The 19,388-nt window shown below is 49.0% G+C and overlaps 1 protein-coding gene across 3 annotated transcripts in view; it reads right to left on the bottom strand.

The window, feature by feature from the left end:
- Nfia (nuclear factor I A) overlaps nucleotides 1-19,388 on the bottom strand; it is a 319,159-nt gene that overhangs the window by 138,998 nt on the left and 160,773 nt on the right. For all 3 annotated transcript variants that reach the window (XM_004633954.2, XM_004633955.2, XM_023718269.1), the window contains exon 3: nucleotides 15,776-15,841. In XM_004633954.2, coding sequence (XP_004634011.1) covers nucleotides 15,776-15,841 — 66 coding nt within the window. The remainder of the gene's footprint in view (nucleotides 1-15,775; nucleotides 15,842-19,388) is intronic.

Below are 19,388 nucleotides of genomic sequence, written 5' to 3'. Positions count from 1 at the left end.
ATACACAGATACAAAATGGACATTCATCGGTATACCCCATTTTTTCTAAGTTCCGTTATTGAATATTATAGGTGTGTAAACTCAGCAAAATATTCTAACACAGTGGCCTATTGGTAAGGAAATAAATGAGATCTTATTTTCAAGTTTAGGTGCCACCTGCTCAGGGGCTTTCCCCTCGGGCAAGCTGAGACTCACTACCACTAAAGTGAAGGACAATGTAAGAGGAGTCACCAGAACGTTTTCTAGGGAGCACAGTTCTGTGCTGAGAACTGTGCCTGGCACTCTTCTGCATAAGCCCATGTGCAAATCGCCACATATGGCAGCTGCTGTTATTGTCCTCAGCTGACCAAAAAGTAGCCCCGGCCCTGAGAGAGACAGTTACTTGTTTGAGGTCATAGCTGCTTACTGGCAGAGTGAGGCACAGGTGCCAGGTTTTCTGGTCTTTAATTCAATGCATTTCCTTTTATTTGTTCATTTTTTAAATTTCTAGCACTGGGGACTTAATCCAGTGCCTTCACACTAAATCTCCCACCCTTATTTTTTATTTTGAGGCAGGCTCTGGCTGAGCCACTAAATTGTCCAGGTTGGGCTGCAACTTGCAGTCCTCTTGCCTCAGCCTATCAGAGCGCTAGGACTACAGGGTGTGCCACCACACCTAGCCTCAGTGTCGTTTCTACCAACATTTTGCTGGCTGAGCAGGCTGGGCTTAAGCTTCAAGCTTTGATGACAGTGAATCTAGGGCCTGACTTATGCTTCAGGGAGCATCTACGACAGAAGCCAAAACAGCGATGCAGGCATAAACCTCCTTCTGCCTACTCCGGGTGCGGCTGCTGCCCACGCTCCCTCCGACTTCCAGACCCCACTCTGCACCACGGTGCTGCGGCATGTCTCTAGAACCTGCTTCTGCCCCTACCCTCCTCTCTCATCTGCTGTTCCCATCCCTGCCCTGGAGTCCTCATTACAGCCTTCGCTCCTGACTGGCCCAGAGACTGCCACTCATGCCCCCAACCATCTTGCAGCACTAAGCAGCCCGGCTCAGCTCATTGTCAGCCACACCCCTGGGCAAAGACGGCAGTCATAGGGCAAGGACCACGCCGCCTCTGCACCGCATGTGCCAGGAGCTTTGCAGGCAGGCAACTCGCACCTCACACGGAGGTGGAAGAGGAAACTCAGGCAGTACTCCTGCAACATTTACATCAGAGACAGGCTATTCCTGGGGGACCTGGAGCGCTTATGCTCATCCACTTTCTAAAAGGATTCTGCAGGTGCCTATCACCATTCCAAGGAAGGTAATGGGGCAGCTTCTCTGTTTAGGAACCAGTGGGTTAAGTAATGTACGCCACGGATCAGTGGTTTGCAGTGATGGGCTGATCGAAAGACAATCACACTCAGCGCTGTTAAGGCTAATGGCATTGCCTCTCGTAGAGGAAATGAGAAGAGGGAGGGAGACCCAAGAAAGCGCGGACACACACCTCTAATGGCATGCAGAGCAGAGCCGCTCAGACGATGCCAGCTAATGAAAACATCTCCAAAAGAGAGTGACTTTGGGGAAACCTTTTATCTACAGGCCCTGTATTTATAGAGTAAAGCTTTTAAATAAATACAGGGTAAAAAAGAAATTAAACTGGTAATTGTTGTGATTCATTGTGGTTCATATAGCTTTCTTCAGGCCAATGAAACAAACGAACTCTTTAACCAAAGGCAGCACTTCTGCCGACTCTCCGCGTTTCAGACTAGCAGGGCCTCCTCTGGGGACACAGGCCACGCCCCTCTGTGGGGTGGCTGGGATGTCACCGGTGCGTCCGGCCTCAAGCCGCCGCACTAATCAAAGCCTTCTGAGACCCAAGGGAGAGGAGTTCAACACAACCAGAAAAATGCACCAGAAGGCCAAGGAGTCTTGGCGCACCCAGGACATTTTAGATCTTTCTGTGGAATTTATTGTTGCCACCTCTATACTGGAGTGTGGCCGTCAGAAGCACACACAGTGTACGGTAGGCAGGTTTAGGATGAGGGCAGAAGTAGAGGTCAACATCTGGGACAAAGCTGGACTTAGAGAGGAATGAAACTCTTCTGCAGTCTTGGAAGTGACTCCTCCAGGATCTAAGTTTTATGCCTAGCAGACCTTTCTGTCCAGAGACGAAGAAAGCAGGTACTCACCCTTTCTTTTAAGACTACCAAATACAAACAAAAATTGCTGCAGATGACCAGATCCCTCAGAGCTTCAGCAGCTGGAGACAGATGTCTATGTCAAAAGAGCAGATAGTACGGGCTGTTTGTCTTCCAGCTGACGGACCCCCAAAGTAAAGGTTTAGGCTACTGAAAACTGAACGGAAATGCCAGGGCGAACGCTCATTACGAACGCAGCATGTGCTGCGAGCAGAGCCGTGTGCTGCTGCTGAAGACTGAGGCGGGCGCGGGGCGCCTCGAGGATTCAGCTGGGAGGCGCACAACCGTGACAGCGCTGCCCACGACTCCGCTGCATCCGACAGCGGGGTCCCCTGTGGGCAGTCAGGGTCCTTGGCTCTTCACCCCAACAGGGATCACCATGGACGGGCAGGCTCTGTGCCGGGGAAAGCGTGGTGAAGCTCAGGCACTCCGTGGTTACTGCTCCTTCGAGGGGCTCCAGCCCACCTCCCACTGGCCTCTGCAGACAGGATTCAGAGAGTGCATGGATACTTGAACCATGTAACACCATGAAGAAGCACTCAAACATCTAAACAAATGACTTCCCAATGAACTGTGCGACTTGTTGGCAAATATGGAGAATGATTTTAGAAGCCACCAAGCATCCTTCAGACTTCAGTGTGTGTAGTTTTTGGAGAGCGGTGGGTGGTGCAAGAATGGCACAGCGATCCCGCAGCAGGAGGTGTGGCCGGGTCTGGGCTCTGGGACAGACACCTGATGTGTGTGGCTCTACCTCTCCTGTGACTGACACCTGAAACCGTCACTGGCACACAGCCGATGTTTAATAAGTAAATGAAGCTCGGTTGGGTAGAAAATAACAGGTGTGGACTGAGTGCAAAGATTTGTATGGCTCACTGTAGACACTGAAACTAGAGGACAGCATGCTAACAGGTGCACAGAGCGACACCGGTGCGGCGAGGAGCCCCGCACTGCTGTCCCCGCTTCCCTGCCTCACACCTGAATTCTATCCTAGCCGAAAGGCAGCAGCCAGCCTTGGCCGCGCCTTGTGTAGCAGACTGGTCCCCAGTTAGCAACGTCACTGGTGCTATTCAAAGCCTTTTCTTCAATATTTACACAACGAAAGGCCATTTCAAACTGAGCATTGAGAACATGAGACTTTGACAGCTTGGAAATGTCATTCTCAAAGCAAGGACTTTTCACACACATCACATCCTGGCTGTAACTGTTCTATAAATGCAAATGCAAATATCCTTGACCGGAGAACCTTGAGCATCATGCCGTAAGGATGTTAGTGAGATTACATGAAGTTCTTTTTAACTGTATTAGTTTCCATCTGACATCCACTAAATCGAATTAGAGTAAAGTGGTGAAGCCTAGGTTTGAAAGGTGGATGCCAAAGAAGTCACATTCTAATTTCATTTCTGTCTCTCATCTGCGGATGTCTTCTTGCCATCGGCCGAAGTCAGCGGCTTCCTCCCCAGCGGGCGCCCGGCACCTAGCCATGACACCAACAGAAGGGACCAGGGAGACTGCGGGGCGTCGGGCCTGCCGACCAGGCTCTGCCCGGTGTGCGCCTCTTGCTGCCGGGGCCTGGTTTCCCCCTTGCCCACGGGGAGTGCACCCCACGCTTATTGTTCTACCAAGAGGTGGAATCCACTGACGGGGGAAATACCTTGGTGGTTCTTCCTAAGAAGAGACTTGCAGAAGCGCGAATTTACAAAAACTCAAGGAAATAAGAGATGCACAATTCCTCCGCACCTGGAACTCACCACCACTCTGAAGCAGCTCAGAGAAGGCTGATGGGAGGAGAGGACAGCGCTCTCAGCAGGAGGGCCCACGGTGTATCACATGAAGGTGGCTGTGTGTCCCCAGGAGACCCACATGCTCCAGTCTTCCCTGAAGGCAGCTACACACACAACTCTGCCTGCACCCTGCAGAAACACAGGAGGGTACAGGGCCCTGCCGGGACATAGCACTGTGTCCTGGGAGAAGAGGTGAGGACAGGAGCAGGTACAAGGTGAGGCATGCAGGTCCTAGATGGGCTGCAGGGCTGATGCCAAGGGACAGGGAGGTCTACGTCACACCAGGGTGCCTACAGTGCTCTTTTGCCAACAGCAGGGACTCTACTCCCCCGGCTGTACCTTCCTCCAGGCCGCACCCATATCACAGCAACGCTGGCCCCTCATGAAGGCACATGGAGGACAGGCTTGGTTGCCGGCCTCTCTGTGTTCGCATCTCCCTCAGCCCAGAGAGCAGCACATGTGCTAATGAAGGCGCAGGTGGGGACAGGGTGGGAGGAGGGCGAGCTTCGACCTCTCGACCCGGACTCCGCAGAGACCTTGAATTCCCAGGCTGGCACCCTCCTCCCCTGCACCTCCCTCATCTGCTCCACTCAACCCAAAGCCATTTGCTGCGTGGAGGACCCCATCTGACTAGGCCACAACACAGCTTATGCTCAAGGAGCGTACAGCCTGGAATAGCGAGACACAGTGGGACATCTGAAGAAAACACTGGAACTCCTTTTTACATTTATTTTGCATCTTCTAAGAAACAATAAAGAATTCCTGCTGGATCACAGTAGAGCTCAATAGTGCAGTGCTAGACCAGCACACATGACCTGTGGTCCACCCCACCCCCAGCACTACAACAAACCCCCTAAAAGCCAGCTCTTCCTACCGCCACCTCCTCCCCTCTGGAGCTGTGTCAGATGGTCACAAGTGACCCACAGTCTGTCCTAGTCCCAAGGAGGTGGTGGAAATGTGCACACCTCTGCTGGCCCCACTGTTGACACACTGAGATGTGTTTTCATTTCCATTTATTGGTGTTTGCTTAAAAGAAGTGATAGACTGTGCAGTGCTAGCCAATTAAGTATCACTACGACCACCTTCAGTCACACGCCCCAACTACATATTATCACGCATCACAGCAGGCACCTGCTATGACATTACTAAACGGCACAATTATGTGACACGATTACGTGTCATCATATGACTGGCTATTCCTCAACATGACACTTTCAGTTTCCCTGGGCTGGGGGATAAAACACAGAAAGTACCCTGAAAGTCACACTGATAAGCCGCTTATAGCAGCGGTGTATGAAGCGCTCCAACCTTCCCACAGCACCTTCTGTCACTACCCGGGAGGACCTGCCAGCTCGTGCCCTGGACTCGTCCGCTGCTCTACTCCCTGTCTCCCTGGAACCTCCACAGCACGTGAGGTGACACACTCAGAATCCCAGGGTATCCTGCCACCACCCGCACTGCTGTCGGCTTCCTCCACCTGCCCTGAGCATGGAATCCTCATAGTGTCAGCCCTGGCTCAGTCTCTAGTCCCCAACATGGAGATGCCCCACTTGAGCTGCCTTCCACGGGGAAGCCAAGTCCCACGGTACCTGGAAAGAGTGTGGGCTAGGTCTCACTGCCACAGCAAGGTCTCCTCTGCCCTGCTGGCCCTGTGCTCTGCCTTCCAGTCTCCAGCAGACCTAGGGGCAGCAGCTCAGGCCTGGGGCAGCAGCTTCCAACCCTTTGCTTCCAAGGACTCGGCAACAATTTCCTGGTGTGGAGCCTGCCTCTCAAAGTGTCGAAGCTGCCACCATGATCACATAATCAGTACTCACTGCCCACATTTGCTGAAAGAATCCAACTTTCACATCTGCAGTCACTGCTAGGGCGACAGCCTATCCCAAGTGCAGAACCCAAGTGTTCCTGCCTGTGCCGCCCTAGAGAGCAGGAAATGTCATTTCTTTCAGATGCCTTTCCTTCAGCTCCTGTAAGGACCCAGGCCAGAAGCTCTGGGTCAGCCTGTGCTCAGGTCTCCTTGTGAGCACCTGGGATGCTCCTTTGCAAGCCTTGAGATGGAAGGGCCTCGCACCAGCCTGTGTGCCCACTCTGAGCCCCGCGGGGCTGGCCGGCAGCTGCCCTGTGACCCCTCACTACACCCCCATGGGCCACCATTCCATCTCGATTCTGGTGGAGTTCCCAACTTCACGAGGCAACCTTCGCAGGAGTCAACATGATCGTGCATGTGGGACATGCTAGGAGTCAGATATCCTGACAAACTTTGTCTTGCTCTCTTGAGATGGAGGAGTGACCAACTCTTTTAAGTAATTCAGTAATCTAAAATGAAAGGGATAACGTGAAAATTCCTATTGTATTGCACAAAAACTAGAGGATGGGGAGAAACACTTTATGCTTTCAATAAAATGACATCCCCACATCTTCTGCACTTGAAACACTTTCAAACTGTCTTATGCCGCACAGGATGGCATCTGGTATGAATGTGGCATATCTCCACCTCCATCTCCCACAGGAGAAGAAAACAAAAATTCAGTCCACTGCTCAAAAATACCCACTTAGAACCATAGACTTGTAACCATTGAGGCTGCCCAGAAAGATGAAAGAGTGTTCATTAAAAGGATGTATTTTTTCCATAAAGATATTGTATCACCAAAAAACTTTAAAACAAGAAAACTACATGTGAGAATGCATGGTTCATGTCTGTGTGTGCATGGCACATGCTGAGTGTCCACCACGGCTGGTTCATGAGCTGGACATGCGTGTGTATGCCTAGGTGTACATGTATGCAAGCACATGTGCACGCACACACACACACATACCCCATCCTCTCAGCTCCGGACATGTAACCAAGCTTGTAGGTGCCCAAACCAGGCTGCAGCAGATACTCAGGAAAAGAAGGGAAGGAAAGAAGGAGGATGATCCTACGTATGACAGAAAGCGAGGAGGAAAAGGGACAGACATGAATCCAAATAGAACTGCCAGGAGGTGTGCTTCTAGGGGAGGTGAAACATCTCACCCTATAAATGAAAACAGAAAGTGCGAGAATTCACCACTGCTAAGCTGCAGGCCGCGAGTTTGAACTACCTGTGTTCTATCACAGCACAGTATGCTCACAGCCTGACTGGCGCTGGAGCGCTGGTGCACTGTCTGCCCTCTAGCCTATGTGCGTGCTGTTTAAATTCTTTGTGTCCTGGTGTGCTCATCTGTAAAATGGCCACGATGAAAGCACTTATCTTCAAGACCACATCAGGATTAAGTGAGACCTGAGGGACAGAATGTGTAAGAGTGTGGCTCTGGAGTAGTGAACCACAAGGCTCAGCTGCAGCAAGGGCCTGGTGGGGTTGTGTGGAGCGCCACACCCTCGTGCCCCAGCCCGCCACACTGCCCCCGGCTGTGACTGGGGGGCAGGGCGGCGCGGATTCCTCAGGGGACTCTGCCTCAGGGATCTGGGGCTAGCTGCACTGGCTCAGGCGTTCCCTGCCAGCCAGCACAATCAGATCCACCTTGTGCACTCTCCCCACGGAGCCCCAGTCAGCCGCCTGTGGTTTTTCCCGGCACCTGGCCCTGGGAAGTCCACAGTGAAGGTGTAAGTTTCCGTGGTCACCACCACAAAGATCACCATGATCTGGCTCTACAGCCCGTGGTGCTGAACCCCGCTGTCATGGGGTTATGTCAGATGTCTCCAAAGCTGCCCATGCAGTCCTGGGTAGGCTTCTAGGGTTTGTGACTGACCCAGTGCTGGGATTATGGGTGTGAGTGCTACACCTGGCTTGGGGAAGATAGCCTGAATGCAATGTAAGGAAGGGAGAGAGGCTTGCTCCCTGATGCTGCTCCTCCCTTTGCTCTTGCTATTTGGTATCTTCCACCATCACAAAGAGCTGCCCTCTGCCCTATGCCAATCTGCCTTGGAGCGGCTTATTATGGCCTGAAACCTCCATGGACTGTGAGCTAAATAAACCGTTCCTTTTTTCATTTTGGGAGTCAGGTATTTTTTCCCAGCAATAAGAGAAAAGTAACCAAGATACCCATCTCCACCATGCTTTCCCCCAATCTGCACAGCTTTTCTCTCAGCAGGTCACTGGTCACATCTGTGTCGCTACTGCCTTGCAATGGCTTTGTCATTCCTGGCCAAGGTGTCCGGACTGCAAGTGAGAACACAGGCTGAGCTGTGAACAGTGCACGCCATGGCCACAGCGCCTTCAATTCCGCATTTCTCTGCGGCTCCTGCCTCCACCTTGTCTCTGAAGTGGAGCTGCCCCGTGCTCTGTTCCTTGACAGTGTTTCTATTTTTATCATCTTTCTGAGGTAAGTAACTAGATGCTTCCACAGGGCCTTGAGAAGGGGATGCACTGCCCGCCTAGCATCCTACAGCCGAGCTTGAGCCCTGTGCACCACTGTGGGGCTGGCTCCTGTGGCTCACTGGATGGTCACTGGGACCGGCACCAGGGTTCAGGGTAGGACATAAGCAGCCAGGTCCTGAGGACTTGTAGTGCTGTTCCCCGGCTTCACTGACAGGGGCTGAACTCCAGGGCTCTGAGGTTGTGTGCCCAGCGCAGTCGTCCCAGACTGCCCAAGCTCCCTGCACACTTGGCATGACTGCCTGTGTGACCCCTACGGGAGTGTGCAGAGAGTGAGTCCCAGCGGCCAAATAAAATACACGCTTTGGTTTAGATCAAGAATAGATATTTTAAAATGTTTTATCTATGTATTTATTTTGATTTTTCTGAGACGAAGTCTTGCTGCACAGCTCAGGCCAGCCTTGAAGTCACTGTGTAGCCCAGGCTGGCCTCCAACTCACAGTGACCTTTCTGCCTCAGCCTCACAAGTGCTGGGATGCCAGGCGTGCACCACCACTGGGTGCTTTATTCATCCTATGCATTACTTAAAAATTATTCATTGTTTTTGCCTGATACCAGAATTTAAGTTGGCATCTGGTACTCTTATTTGCTCAGTCTACAGCTACTAAGCACAATCAACCTTCACAGTAGATGTACTTACGATCTAGGGGCTTACAAAGTAATGGAGCTCTGAGGTAAAGGTTCACCTAAAATGCCACCAATTTAGACCTTTGTTTAGGAGGAATCATTATCGAGAGTGGGTACATGGAGACATGATTCCAGGTAGCGATCAGCTCCCCACGATACGCGCATGCAGACAACTTCGGGGTGAGAGGCTCTCCCCGGATGATGTACTTCCTCAGCCTATGGTACTCCTCAGGACACACTGATGACAGCAGGGCCAGAAAGCGCCTACCATGAGCGCCCTCTGCAAGGTCTCCGACTGCTGACGCCAGCGCCCCAAGGCCTGCACACCACCTCCCTCTGAGAGACGCCCAAGCAGCAGGGGCACTCTCTGCGACCTCCACATTTCAGCCCAAATGGTGACAGAGGAGAAGCTTCTGGAGCACCACAACGCAGCCTACTCCCTCCCCTCTGCGCCTTCATCTGACTCGTAGTGTCGCTCGGCACACGACACGTAGATTAGGCTGTTGGCTGTCTTCTCCCCAGGAAAGAGTGCTCAGCGAAGCACAGAACTTGTCTTCCTTGCTCGGCATGCTGCCGCAGTCTCAGAACTTACCCGATGAATATGTGAGTGGACAATGAATGAAGTGGCCTTCCCTTCCGCAACGTCCGCCCTCCAGGGCAAGGTGTCTCCCGTGCACACATCCAGGACAGAGTCCCTTATACCCAGCAGATTCTTCATAACTGTGGAGCCGCTCCAGAGAAATTGCAGTCCTGGGCTCCGAGCGACTGGGATGGCGAATCTTCCTGAGCAGATGCTCGAGTTGGGCGCTGGATGGCAACCCTCCTTTGCTAACTGGGCCTCCTCAGAAGCCACGATGTGGCTTCTCCTCATTCATCTCCGAGTTTACAAGCACTGCTTGCTGAGAAGCTCTCTGGTTGCAAAATACCTACAGAGATCTGAGCAAACACTGCCTCCTTAGCGGGGAGAGTGCTGAAAGGTGCTTCTTATTTTTCTGGTCCTTGCTGTACTGGTTTTTGGGTCTTTGCCACACAATGCCTGTGGGCAAGGCAGAGGAGAGCCCCTTGTCCCCTCTGGGCACAGAGAAGAAGCAGGGAGCCAGGCAGCGACTTCCCAGTCTCATGACACTCAAGTCCCTAATAGGAGCTTTCCCACCTACCCCATAGACCTCCTTAATGACAAGCTCAGGCCCAGGGAGGGGTTACCAAGGAGAGGCAGACCTGCAGAGTAGGACGGAGCAGCTGCAGGGGACAAGATGCCAGAGATCCTGCAGCCACATGAGTCGACTTGCAGCAGACAATGAATCGACTCCAAATCCCCAAATGCACCGTCTATGATGTTAGTAAGCTGTTAGCAGCTACAGCTTACTAACATCATCCACAGATGGGTGGATCTTCCTGACAAGAACAGACACTGAACAACAGCAAGCTCGGCTACCTGCAGCAAGCAAGCCCAGCCCCTGACACCCCACACAGATCCCTGCTGGACGAGGAAGGTCATCCCAGCAGTGGTGGTCCTCGCACCCCCTCCTTACTGGGTCCTGTCACCTAGCCCAAGCCTCAGTCTCAGGGACAGCAGGGCTGGAGAGGTGGGCTGCATGTGCCTTCTTTGGCACTAAGACCTAAGGATGGCTTCTAGTTGATTTCTTTCCAAAGCCCAATTCCAATACTACATGAACTGCATCACTTCATAATTTTTAGAATCCAGTTCTGTGGCCATACTTGTAAAATTCCATAAAAACTAAAAGTGAACACTAAAAATACTTCTCTACTTGGAAATGTCAATGTCATTCCTAGTCATTCCTGGGGCCTGTGTCACAATCACAAATTAAATGGAAGACCAGAAAGAAAGCCTCTTTTCTCTTCTCTCCTCTGTTTTATTTGTAGGTGCAGATTATTCACCAGTCATTTTAGAGTTGGAAAGTCCAGAGAACAGGCTCTGAAACAGTCCGTTTTGGCCACTGGCCAAACTCCAGTCTGTGCAGCCGGCTAGTCAGTGTGTGTAGACAATAAAATGCAGGATGGTGTGGCCACTTCTTGGAAATGGCCACACATTCCCACGCCAGTCTCCGTGGGCCGCTCATGGTGCATGGGCTATGGAGACCCCGCTCTGGGCCCAGGGAGCCCTGCGAGCTGCCATGGGCCACGCCTGCTACCACCAGTGGAGAGGGCAGAATCCGCCTCACCTCAGGCTGAACTTCAGAGCAAGCTACGTCTGGTTCCTGGTCTCTGAGAAAAGAGCTGGCTCCACGACACTGCTAAAAATTCATCAGTCTAAATTTAATTACACAGAGCTGGAAACCAGAGGTATTTAGGCTGAACGTCCTCCCAAGCTGGGACCATTACATATTTTAGAATATTGATCACTACCGTTATTGCTGCTATTTTTGTGGTCACTCTACTGTGTCTGTCCCTGCAGGGTTTTAAAAGAATACTGCAGAGAATAACTGTTGCTAGGTAATTGTGAAAGAAAGCCATGCAAATCACGAAGTATTGATAGATTGCATTTACAAATCAATGTGCTAGAATGCTCCTGCTCGCCCTTCCGAGAAATGCAAAGTGGAAGACTTCAATACCTTCAGGGTTCTTAAAAGTGACCCCACTGAATGACACATTCATCAAAATAACTTAAAACACCAGTCCATTCAGCAGTGACAATGCTTGCAGTCTAGAATTATCAATTTTATTTTTTCTACTATCTCTTAATTTTGTAATATAATATTGTGGTAGATCTACTATAGATTTGAGGATGTAGTCAAAGCAATTTAAAACACTAGCCAGAGGGTCTTTAATTCATAAAGGGCATATTATCAGATAGAAGAAGGTTTATCTCAAAGAGAAACAGAAATTTGTACTTTTCTTATCTTTCCCCCAAACAAAATGAATCCTTCAGTGAGTCTTCAGTCAGAAAGTCAACAGCCCTGGGAGACGTTCTACAAACGCTGAGGTGTTCTGAGTGGGCACAGCAGGGAGTGACAACTGACCCAGGTCGCCAGGGTCGAAGGGAAACACGCTCGCTGGCCATCTTGCGTCATCTGACAGTGAGGCCCAGTGCGGTCCCAACCCATCTCCCAATTCAAGATGGGAACGGTCTAGTCGCGCTGCTGACCACGAGGCCTAGATCCAGCCTACGTTCCACGCTGATGTGCAAAGTGGCGGGTCCTGCTGCAGACTCTCGAACTCTGGAGCAAGCAGCGCGACAAATACCTTTCCACCAACGGATGAGGCGCAGACATCATCAGCGTAAGTGGCATCAGACCAGGGAGGAGGAACAAACACGCAAGCCTGGAGAGTCCCGTAAGCACCGCCTCATGTTCCTTGTCATAAAACCACGGGATGAAGTTGTTATGGGTGGCGTGCAGGTGATGGAGGCAGCAAACAGCGAGAGCAGGAATGCGGCGCTCACTTTTGACAAGACGTCCTCAGTTTGCGTTTTAACAAGCCAGATTCTACTTGGTGTGTGGTTCGCCGTAAGCATGCCTGGGTAGAGCCTTCTTTCTACCACCTCACTCTTCCTGAGCACTGCGCTGGAGTTCGCAGCCCTTAGATGTGTGCGAGAGGACAGCACTTACTGAGAAGCAGACTGTGGGGATTTAGAGAAGAAATCTGCGCATGGCATCTACATCGTGCAAAAGCGCCTCTAGAAGCCTGGCTTACTGCTGACAACACCCCGCCCCTGACGAGGCCCCGGGCTCGGGGCTCGTGAATGTGTGTGCTGCGTCACTCAGTACCTGCTGGACCATAAGCACGGTACCTTGGGCCTTCACTATGCCACATCTTGCACACACCCTCATCTGACTCAGGGGCTGGGTGCTTTAGTCACAAATAACTGAGAATAGCAGCTCCATCATCACCTGCTGCTATTTAACTGAAATACAGGTCTGTTTGACCCCCAGAGGCAGTTTTTAGTCATTAAATTATGCTAATCTTGAGTTTCAGAGGTTCTACTATTTTATTTCTGGGTTTCAGATAATTCTCTCAAAATTCCCATCAAGTATGCTAACTGGACCAAGACTTTTCTTTTACGGCTGAGTCTTAAGAGACTACAACAAATAAGGAAAAAATTCCACTGGAATAAAACAGACTCACTGTACAGAGAAAAAACAGCTACAACCACTTTAGGTAAAGTGTCGTAGCCTGGCTTATGGTAGTGGACCACACGGCGTGTTACCGATTGTCTGCCCACTCTCCATGGCTTACTAGGGAAGTGCCCTTGCTTGCCAGTACAGTTCTCAACAGCTACACTGAACAGCCGTGTGCTCTTGCCTGGATGTGGGCACAGGGACACACAGTGGGTCCCCGTCTCCCCCAGTGGGCAGAGTTGGCTGCTCCTGCCCAGCACGATTCCAAAACCTGACAGAGCTCTGCTGATCCATCAGGAAAGTCCCTCTTGCAGAGCAAACTAACAGACAGCTTCTGAGAACTCGCTTCCATAAGCCGGGATGGAGAACAGGGACTTTGTGCTGGCTCCAAGACACAGCAGAAGGGAGGAGGTCTCATCCCCAGACCCGTCTGCTCTCTCTTGGACTGGTTGTCTTTGAGGAAGAGATAAAGTAATTTTCCTTCAAAATTTTCATCTGCAGTCACGAAGAGTAGAGGGAGACACAGCACCACAGCGACTCTTCCACTGGGGTATTCTGAGACAAAGTAGCTTCTGCTTCTTTTTCTTTGAAATAAGTAAGAATTTGAAAGGTGGGCGTATATTGCACTATCTGCTGAATAGGAACACTTTGTGTTTTGGAATTCACATGTTCTCCCCAGAGTAGCACTGTGAACCCTTGTGGAGGCAACAAGTAATCTGGGTGGGGGTTAGAAGCAAACTTGGCCCAGCCCTGCCATGCTGTCAGCCAAGCCCCAGCTCGATGCTAGCAGCTTTCTGGAAAGGAAATGCCTGGGCTGGAATGTAGGAGGCTTTGGAAAGCCATGCTGGGCCCTCAGCTCCGGGTCACATCTGCTCAAGACCATCTCAGGAAGACGGAGGAACACGGGCCACAGGGGCAGACCCACACGGCAAGCCTCATAACATAAGACCAGTCCTGAACACATCCTCAAGGAGACTGTGTACAAATATGGCATGCGAAACATTGACGCATCATCTGTAAGTCAAGTGGAAAATAAAGAATAAAACCAATCTATAAACATCACTCTTTAAAATGCCAACAAAAAATAGCATGTAGCAGTTTATGACGCTAAAAACAAACCTTCAGAGGTCTGTGCCCCCGTGTGCACAGTAAAAAGTAAAAACAACTCAGATATAGAAAATATCACCAAAATATCAGGGTGAGGAACCGTCAGACAGTTCACATTTAATGCCAGAGCTTGTCAAAAGGAGTTTCCCAGGCCAAGGGCCGGAACATTCTCAAGTGACAGGATAAGCTGGCCAGTCCAACCTCCTACCCACAGTGCTCCCACGATTTGGTTGCTTCGGAAAGATCAGATGGGGAACGGAATGGAAATGCAAGCAGAAAACCGAAGACCGATCGGGGTGAGGCTGCTTAGTGTAGGTGGCAAATGCAGTTTGGTGGGCAAGATACTGGGCCACTGCCAGTAGTTTATCCTGACTTGATGAGAAATAGTAAGCATGTTATACACATCCCTTAATTCTTCCATAGCAGGTGACAGTCCCCAGTTTTAGAGAAACGAATCAATACTTTGAGAGATCAGACAACCTACTGTACATCAGCGGTGAGACGAACATTCAAGAATTTCATGAGACGGTGTCTGTGGAAGCAGAGCCTGTACCAGTGTCCAGACATGCAAGGACCCCTAGCATGTGCCTGTTTTCCCTGGAACCGATGGCTCCGGGCATCCAGAACTCGAAGCCATAATTGTCTGTCCACTCTTGGAGCACATTCTACAAACTTAGCGACAAACTTGCACATTCTACTTTACTAACTCAGAAAATCTGTATGAATTTAATACCTCCTAGAGTCCCACTGTTATGTTTTAGATAATTTAAAGTATGAAACTCCTTAAAGGGTAGAGATTGCTTTTTTAAAAAATGTTTTAAAGAGAATACAAAATAATATTAAAAAAGAAAAATTACAAATGATACAGAATTTCACTAAACAAAATAATATAAATTTGACAGTATCTGTTGTACCAGTGTTGTCTTCAAATTAGTTTTTCAGATTACCAGATATATGCATGAAAAATTGGAAAAAGAAAGAAAAAAAAGTTGTAAGGAATTAGGAAGAGAGAAAAAGGAAAGAAAAATGAAAAAAGACAAGAAAATAATTAAGCATTAACTGCTTCCTTCCACAAACCAGCAGAAATCCATGGTACCAAGTAGCAAAATCATCATGCTTACATACATAGATGAGACTGGTTTTTAAAAGCAATTGGTCAAGGGATGTGGTCCGAAATGTTGGCAGAAACACGTGTCTAGGAAGGGTCTTAAGAGATAGGAGGATCCTGGAGTTTTGCCCCCTCAAAAGGAATGGAAACCACCGGGAAGGCCCTGCTTCCCACTTCCTGTGAGAGAGAATCGGGTTGATAAACCAAGCCCACCTCGGGGCTTATGCAGGGAGCCAGCTCTCTTGGGAATTCAGGGCCCATGAAGGTGCTGGCCAGGGCCTGGACTTCTGGGCGACTCTGCCCTGCTATGAGAGGTCTATCCGTGCTTCCTCTTTTTTTTTTTTTTTTTTTGGCGGAACCAGGGATTGAACTCAGGCCCTTGTGTTTGCCAGGGAAGCGCTTACTCCACTGAGCCGTCTCCCTGGCCCCCACGTGCTGCCTCTTGAGTTCTCGAGGCTGCCCACTGCATGCACCCACTCCAGAGACCCTAAGTCCTCACTCAGCTTGGCTGCTGCAGGTTCTAAAGCAGCAGCTAAAGCCCCGCCCTAAACTTACCATTTTCTGGCTGGTCCTTAATGTCAGCATCACTTGGCTGGCTGGGACTTTCAGATTGACTTGAATCTGAAAAACACAAAAATACAGCCAACAGTTATAGGGTCTGTGAGTGAAAGTGGATCAGAGGTGCCAGCTTGCTCCAAAGGTTTGGCCTACAAACTGAGGAGGACACTAGATGGAGGCTGGGTGAGTGACAGGGGCTATGGCTAGGCCCTTCAGCTCTGCTCACACCTCCGGCGGCTTTTGCCTTGGGTCAGACTCGAGCTGGAAGCTCTTCAGAACCCACTTTTTTCCAAACTGCTCCTCTCCATTATTTACACACTGGAGCCCAATAAAGACCTCATCCTTCACTACACACAACTGAAGCTTGATTCAGAACACAACCGAGTGTCAAAACACATTCTGAAGCTGGTGTCTGAAAGCAGTTCAAACAACAGCCGCAGCATTCGCTGCGCGCACCGCGCAGCCCGGAGTCTGGGAACCAAGACGCGCGCCTGTGGAGCTGCGGCGCACCGACGCACTCGGCCTTCCGCGCCACGGACCGACCGCGCTGCCTGACGCACTCGGGAGAGCCACCGAGGCTCTGTCGGCAAAGAGAATCAAATTCACTTCTATTAAAAATATAAGCAAACCTTTGAACTAAACATAAAAAAATTCAATTAAAGCAATTTCTAAATAGGGTCATTTAAATATAAAGTAACACTTGATTTTAAAATTAGATATCATTAAGTTAAAATAATTTCACAGAATTAGAAACTAGTACAGTTGTGATACATTTTGGGGAGACGAGGAAAATCAGGTACAATGTCTCAAAAGGAAAAATTTGTATTTTCTGAGCTCTAGCAGTTTAGAATATTACTTAAAAGCAAACAAACAAATCTAAATTATTTAAAACAAAACCAAAAGCACCTCCACATCTGTGGGAAGAACAAGTACTAGCTTTCCTTCAACTTTGCATGGTTAAAATTAGCTGAGTGAGCTCTGACCACTCTGGAGCGAAAAGCTCACCGCGGGATGGAGAGTTTGTGACCCAAAAGGAGAGTGAGTTGGCAACCGTCCTCCTGCAAGGAGGACAGCAAGCTGAGAAACAGAGTGACCAGAGACTCCGAGTCTAAGTGTGGATCGCTACTCAGAAGAACACTGCTTTCAAGATTTGCTTAAATTGGAAGAAAGTACTATAAAGAACATATCTATTCTGAATTTTTCAAATAATCAACCTGGTGACCATATATAAACAAAAACTCTTGTTATTTCAAAAGCTCACGGAACAAAAGAGGTAAAGAAATAAATTTTTTACTTCACTTTGGTAAAGTGACAGCTTTTATTAGCTTGGGACAATTGCTTTGGTAAGACAAAAATTATGACATAATAAAAACCTTTACAGGCCCTTCAGAATAAACTGCAAAATTAAATACAAAGTCTGTACTAAAAATTGGAGTTATAAATAAATTTATATTGGGATTATAGTTGAAATTTGAGCTAATACATATTAACATTACATTAAGAACAATTTAAAAAGGTAGCATAATAACTTTTTCTAAGGAAGATTCTATAATTTTGCCTTCAGAAATTACAAACTAAATATTTTTAGGAATAGTCCAGTATGCGTCAAAGGACACCTACCTCTGTTATCTTTGTTCTGGACAAATTAAGCCATTAATGTGTATACATAAAACTAAAGCAAAATTTCTAATGTTTGTACTAAAAGAAGTTAAAATTCTTCTTGACCATATTCCTAAACAAATACATAAAATTTTGCTAAACCTATTTTCTTTATAATTCTAGCAAATAGAATTCTCTATGGGATAGCTTGCCTGGTCTTCTACTCCTAGGTGAAATAACTAATCACTTATCTAATGAGCAAAGAGAAAACATTTTTTCCTTTCAATTAATTTAGATGTAAAAGAGCCAATGTCTTCTGATACTTATGTATTAGTATTTCGGCAGAAAGGGATGAAGACAGATCCCAGACCGCACTGGGCTGCCCTCCCTGTTACTGGAAGTGACAGGAAACATGAACAGCGATACAGCACCAGCTCTGGTCCCAGCTCGTTCACAGTTCCTGGACACAGGAACACAAGCAAGCCAGCGCAGAGGACAATGTGCAAGGAAACAGCCAGGGAGGCCTGCAGGGCCTACTTGGCGAGGCTGTGCCACAGGATAGGAGAACAGCCAGTAGGCTGACCCAGGAGAGCAGTTCCCAGTGCCAACAGGCAGAGGCAGGAGACACGACCATCCACCCACGAGACACTTGTGGAAATACCCAATCGCATGCTTAGGCACAGGCAATGCCGAAGAGCTATAGGAAGATGTAAGTGATCTCAAAACTTCAACAACTCTTGCTTCCTACACTAGAGCATTGATGTGTTTCTTTTCTGAATCAAAAGAGAAAAGTCCCTGCCCTGCCCTGCCCGCTGCAGCTCTATGCTGCCAGGCCGGGTGCAGGATGCAGACAAGCAGACAACCAGCACTACAAATTAGCCTCTACCCATACATGGCCAACACAAATGAAAGATATGTCCCTTCAGCATTTGCATTAAAACATTAACAAGACGGTGAGCAATTAATTTACTTTCCTGTTTTACATCCTTGGTAGACACCTGTCTGAATCCACAGCCATTTTTATCTTCTTGTTTGGACAATTATTGTGTGGCTGGTTCATTTGTACCAAATGAAATAAATACAGGCCTCAGAAAAATCCAACTGCATCAAATTGGGTGCTCCTCTTGTAGGTGACCCCCTGGGACACTGTACTTCTCTGGTTCACTGCCTGATTTGTATTTTAAAGTGGAGAACATTATTTAAAGTGTGTTTATACAACAGAGTTGGAAATGCCATCAGGAGGAGGTACATTAGAGCCATCAATTTTTCCCTCCCAGGGATTTGCTTGCTGTTTATGGATCTGTGGATTCAACCTAACCTTGAGGCACAGTGTTTCTTTTGGTTTTAAAAAATTTATGAGCAGAAATTTAAACCTAAAATAGACAGGGTTTGCATATAGGAGGCTGGGTTAAGAACTCTTAATTGAACTGGTAGCCATCCATCTATGCATTTTTATGACACCCACAGTTACACTGCTGGAGTACTCCAACACAGACAGACCACCACCGACATAATCACTAGGGAAAGGAATAAAAGAAAACCTAGCATCTATGTGTTCAGTCTCCACCTGCAAGCTCATGCCATACCAGAGTAGAAACCAGCCCCGAGACAGTGTACTTACGTCTGTCTCAGGCCCCAGCTCCAACCTGCTATCTTCAGAACGAACCTTGGAAAGCACACTTTTGGGTTAGTCCCGAATGACAACAAACATGCTAACATGACCAAGACCGATCAGGCAAAGATGGAGCCACTACTTCCTGGTGCTGTGTTCTCTTAGCAAGAAGTGAGGATGGGGTGTGGCAGGTCTTGCCTGTGCCTGGCCAGGACTAAGCTCCTTCGTCCTTCCAGGTTCTCCCCCACCACTGAGGAAAGCTGCTGATGTGTGCTTAGAGCTCCCAAAGAAGAGCTCCTTCCACCCGCCTTGTGTTCCCATGCCCTATGACAGGGTGGCTGGCCAGCCTCACAGCCGAGCCGGCTGGACTGCAGAGAGAACTCTCCAAGGACACACAGC

The sequence above is a fragment of the Octodon degus genome, unplaced genomic scaffold, assembly GCF_000260255.1.
Source record: "Octodon degus isolate 3935 unplaced genomic scaffold, OctDeg1.0 scaffold00057, whole genome shotgun sequence".
NCBI lineage: Eukaryota > Metazoa > Chordata > Mammalia > Rodentia > Octodontidae > Octodon > Octodon degus.
This window is presented reverse-complemented; position numbering and strand designations above follow the sequence as displayed.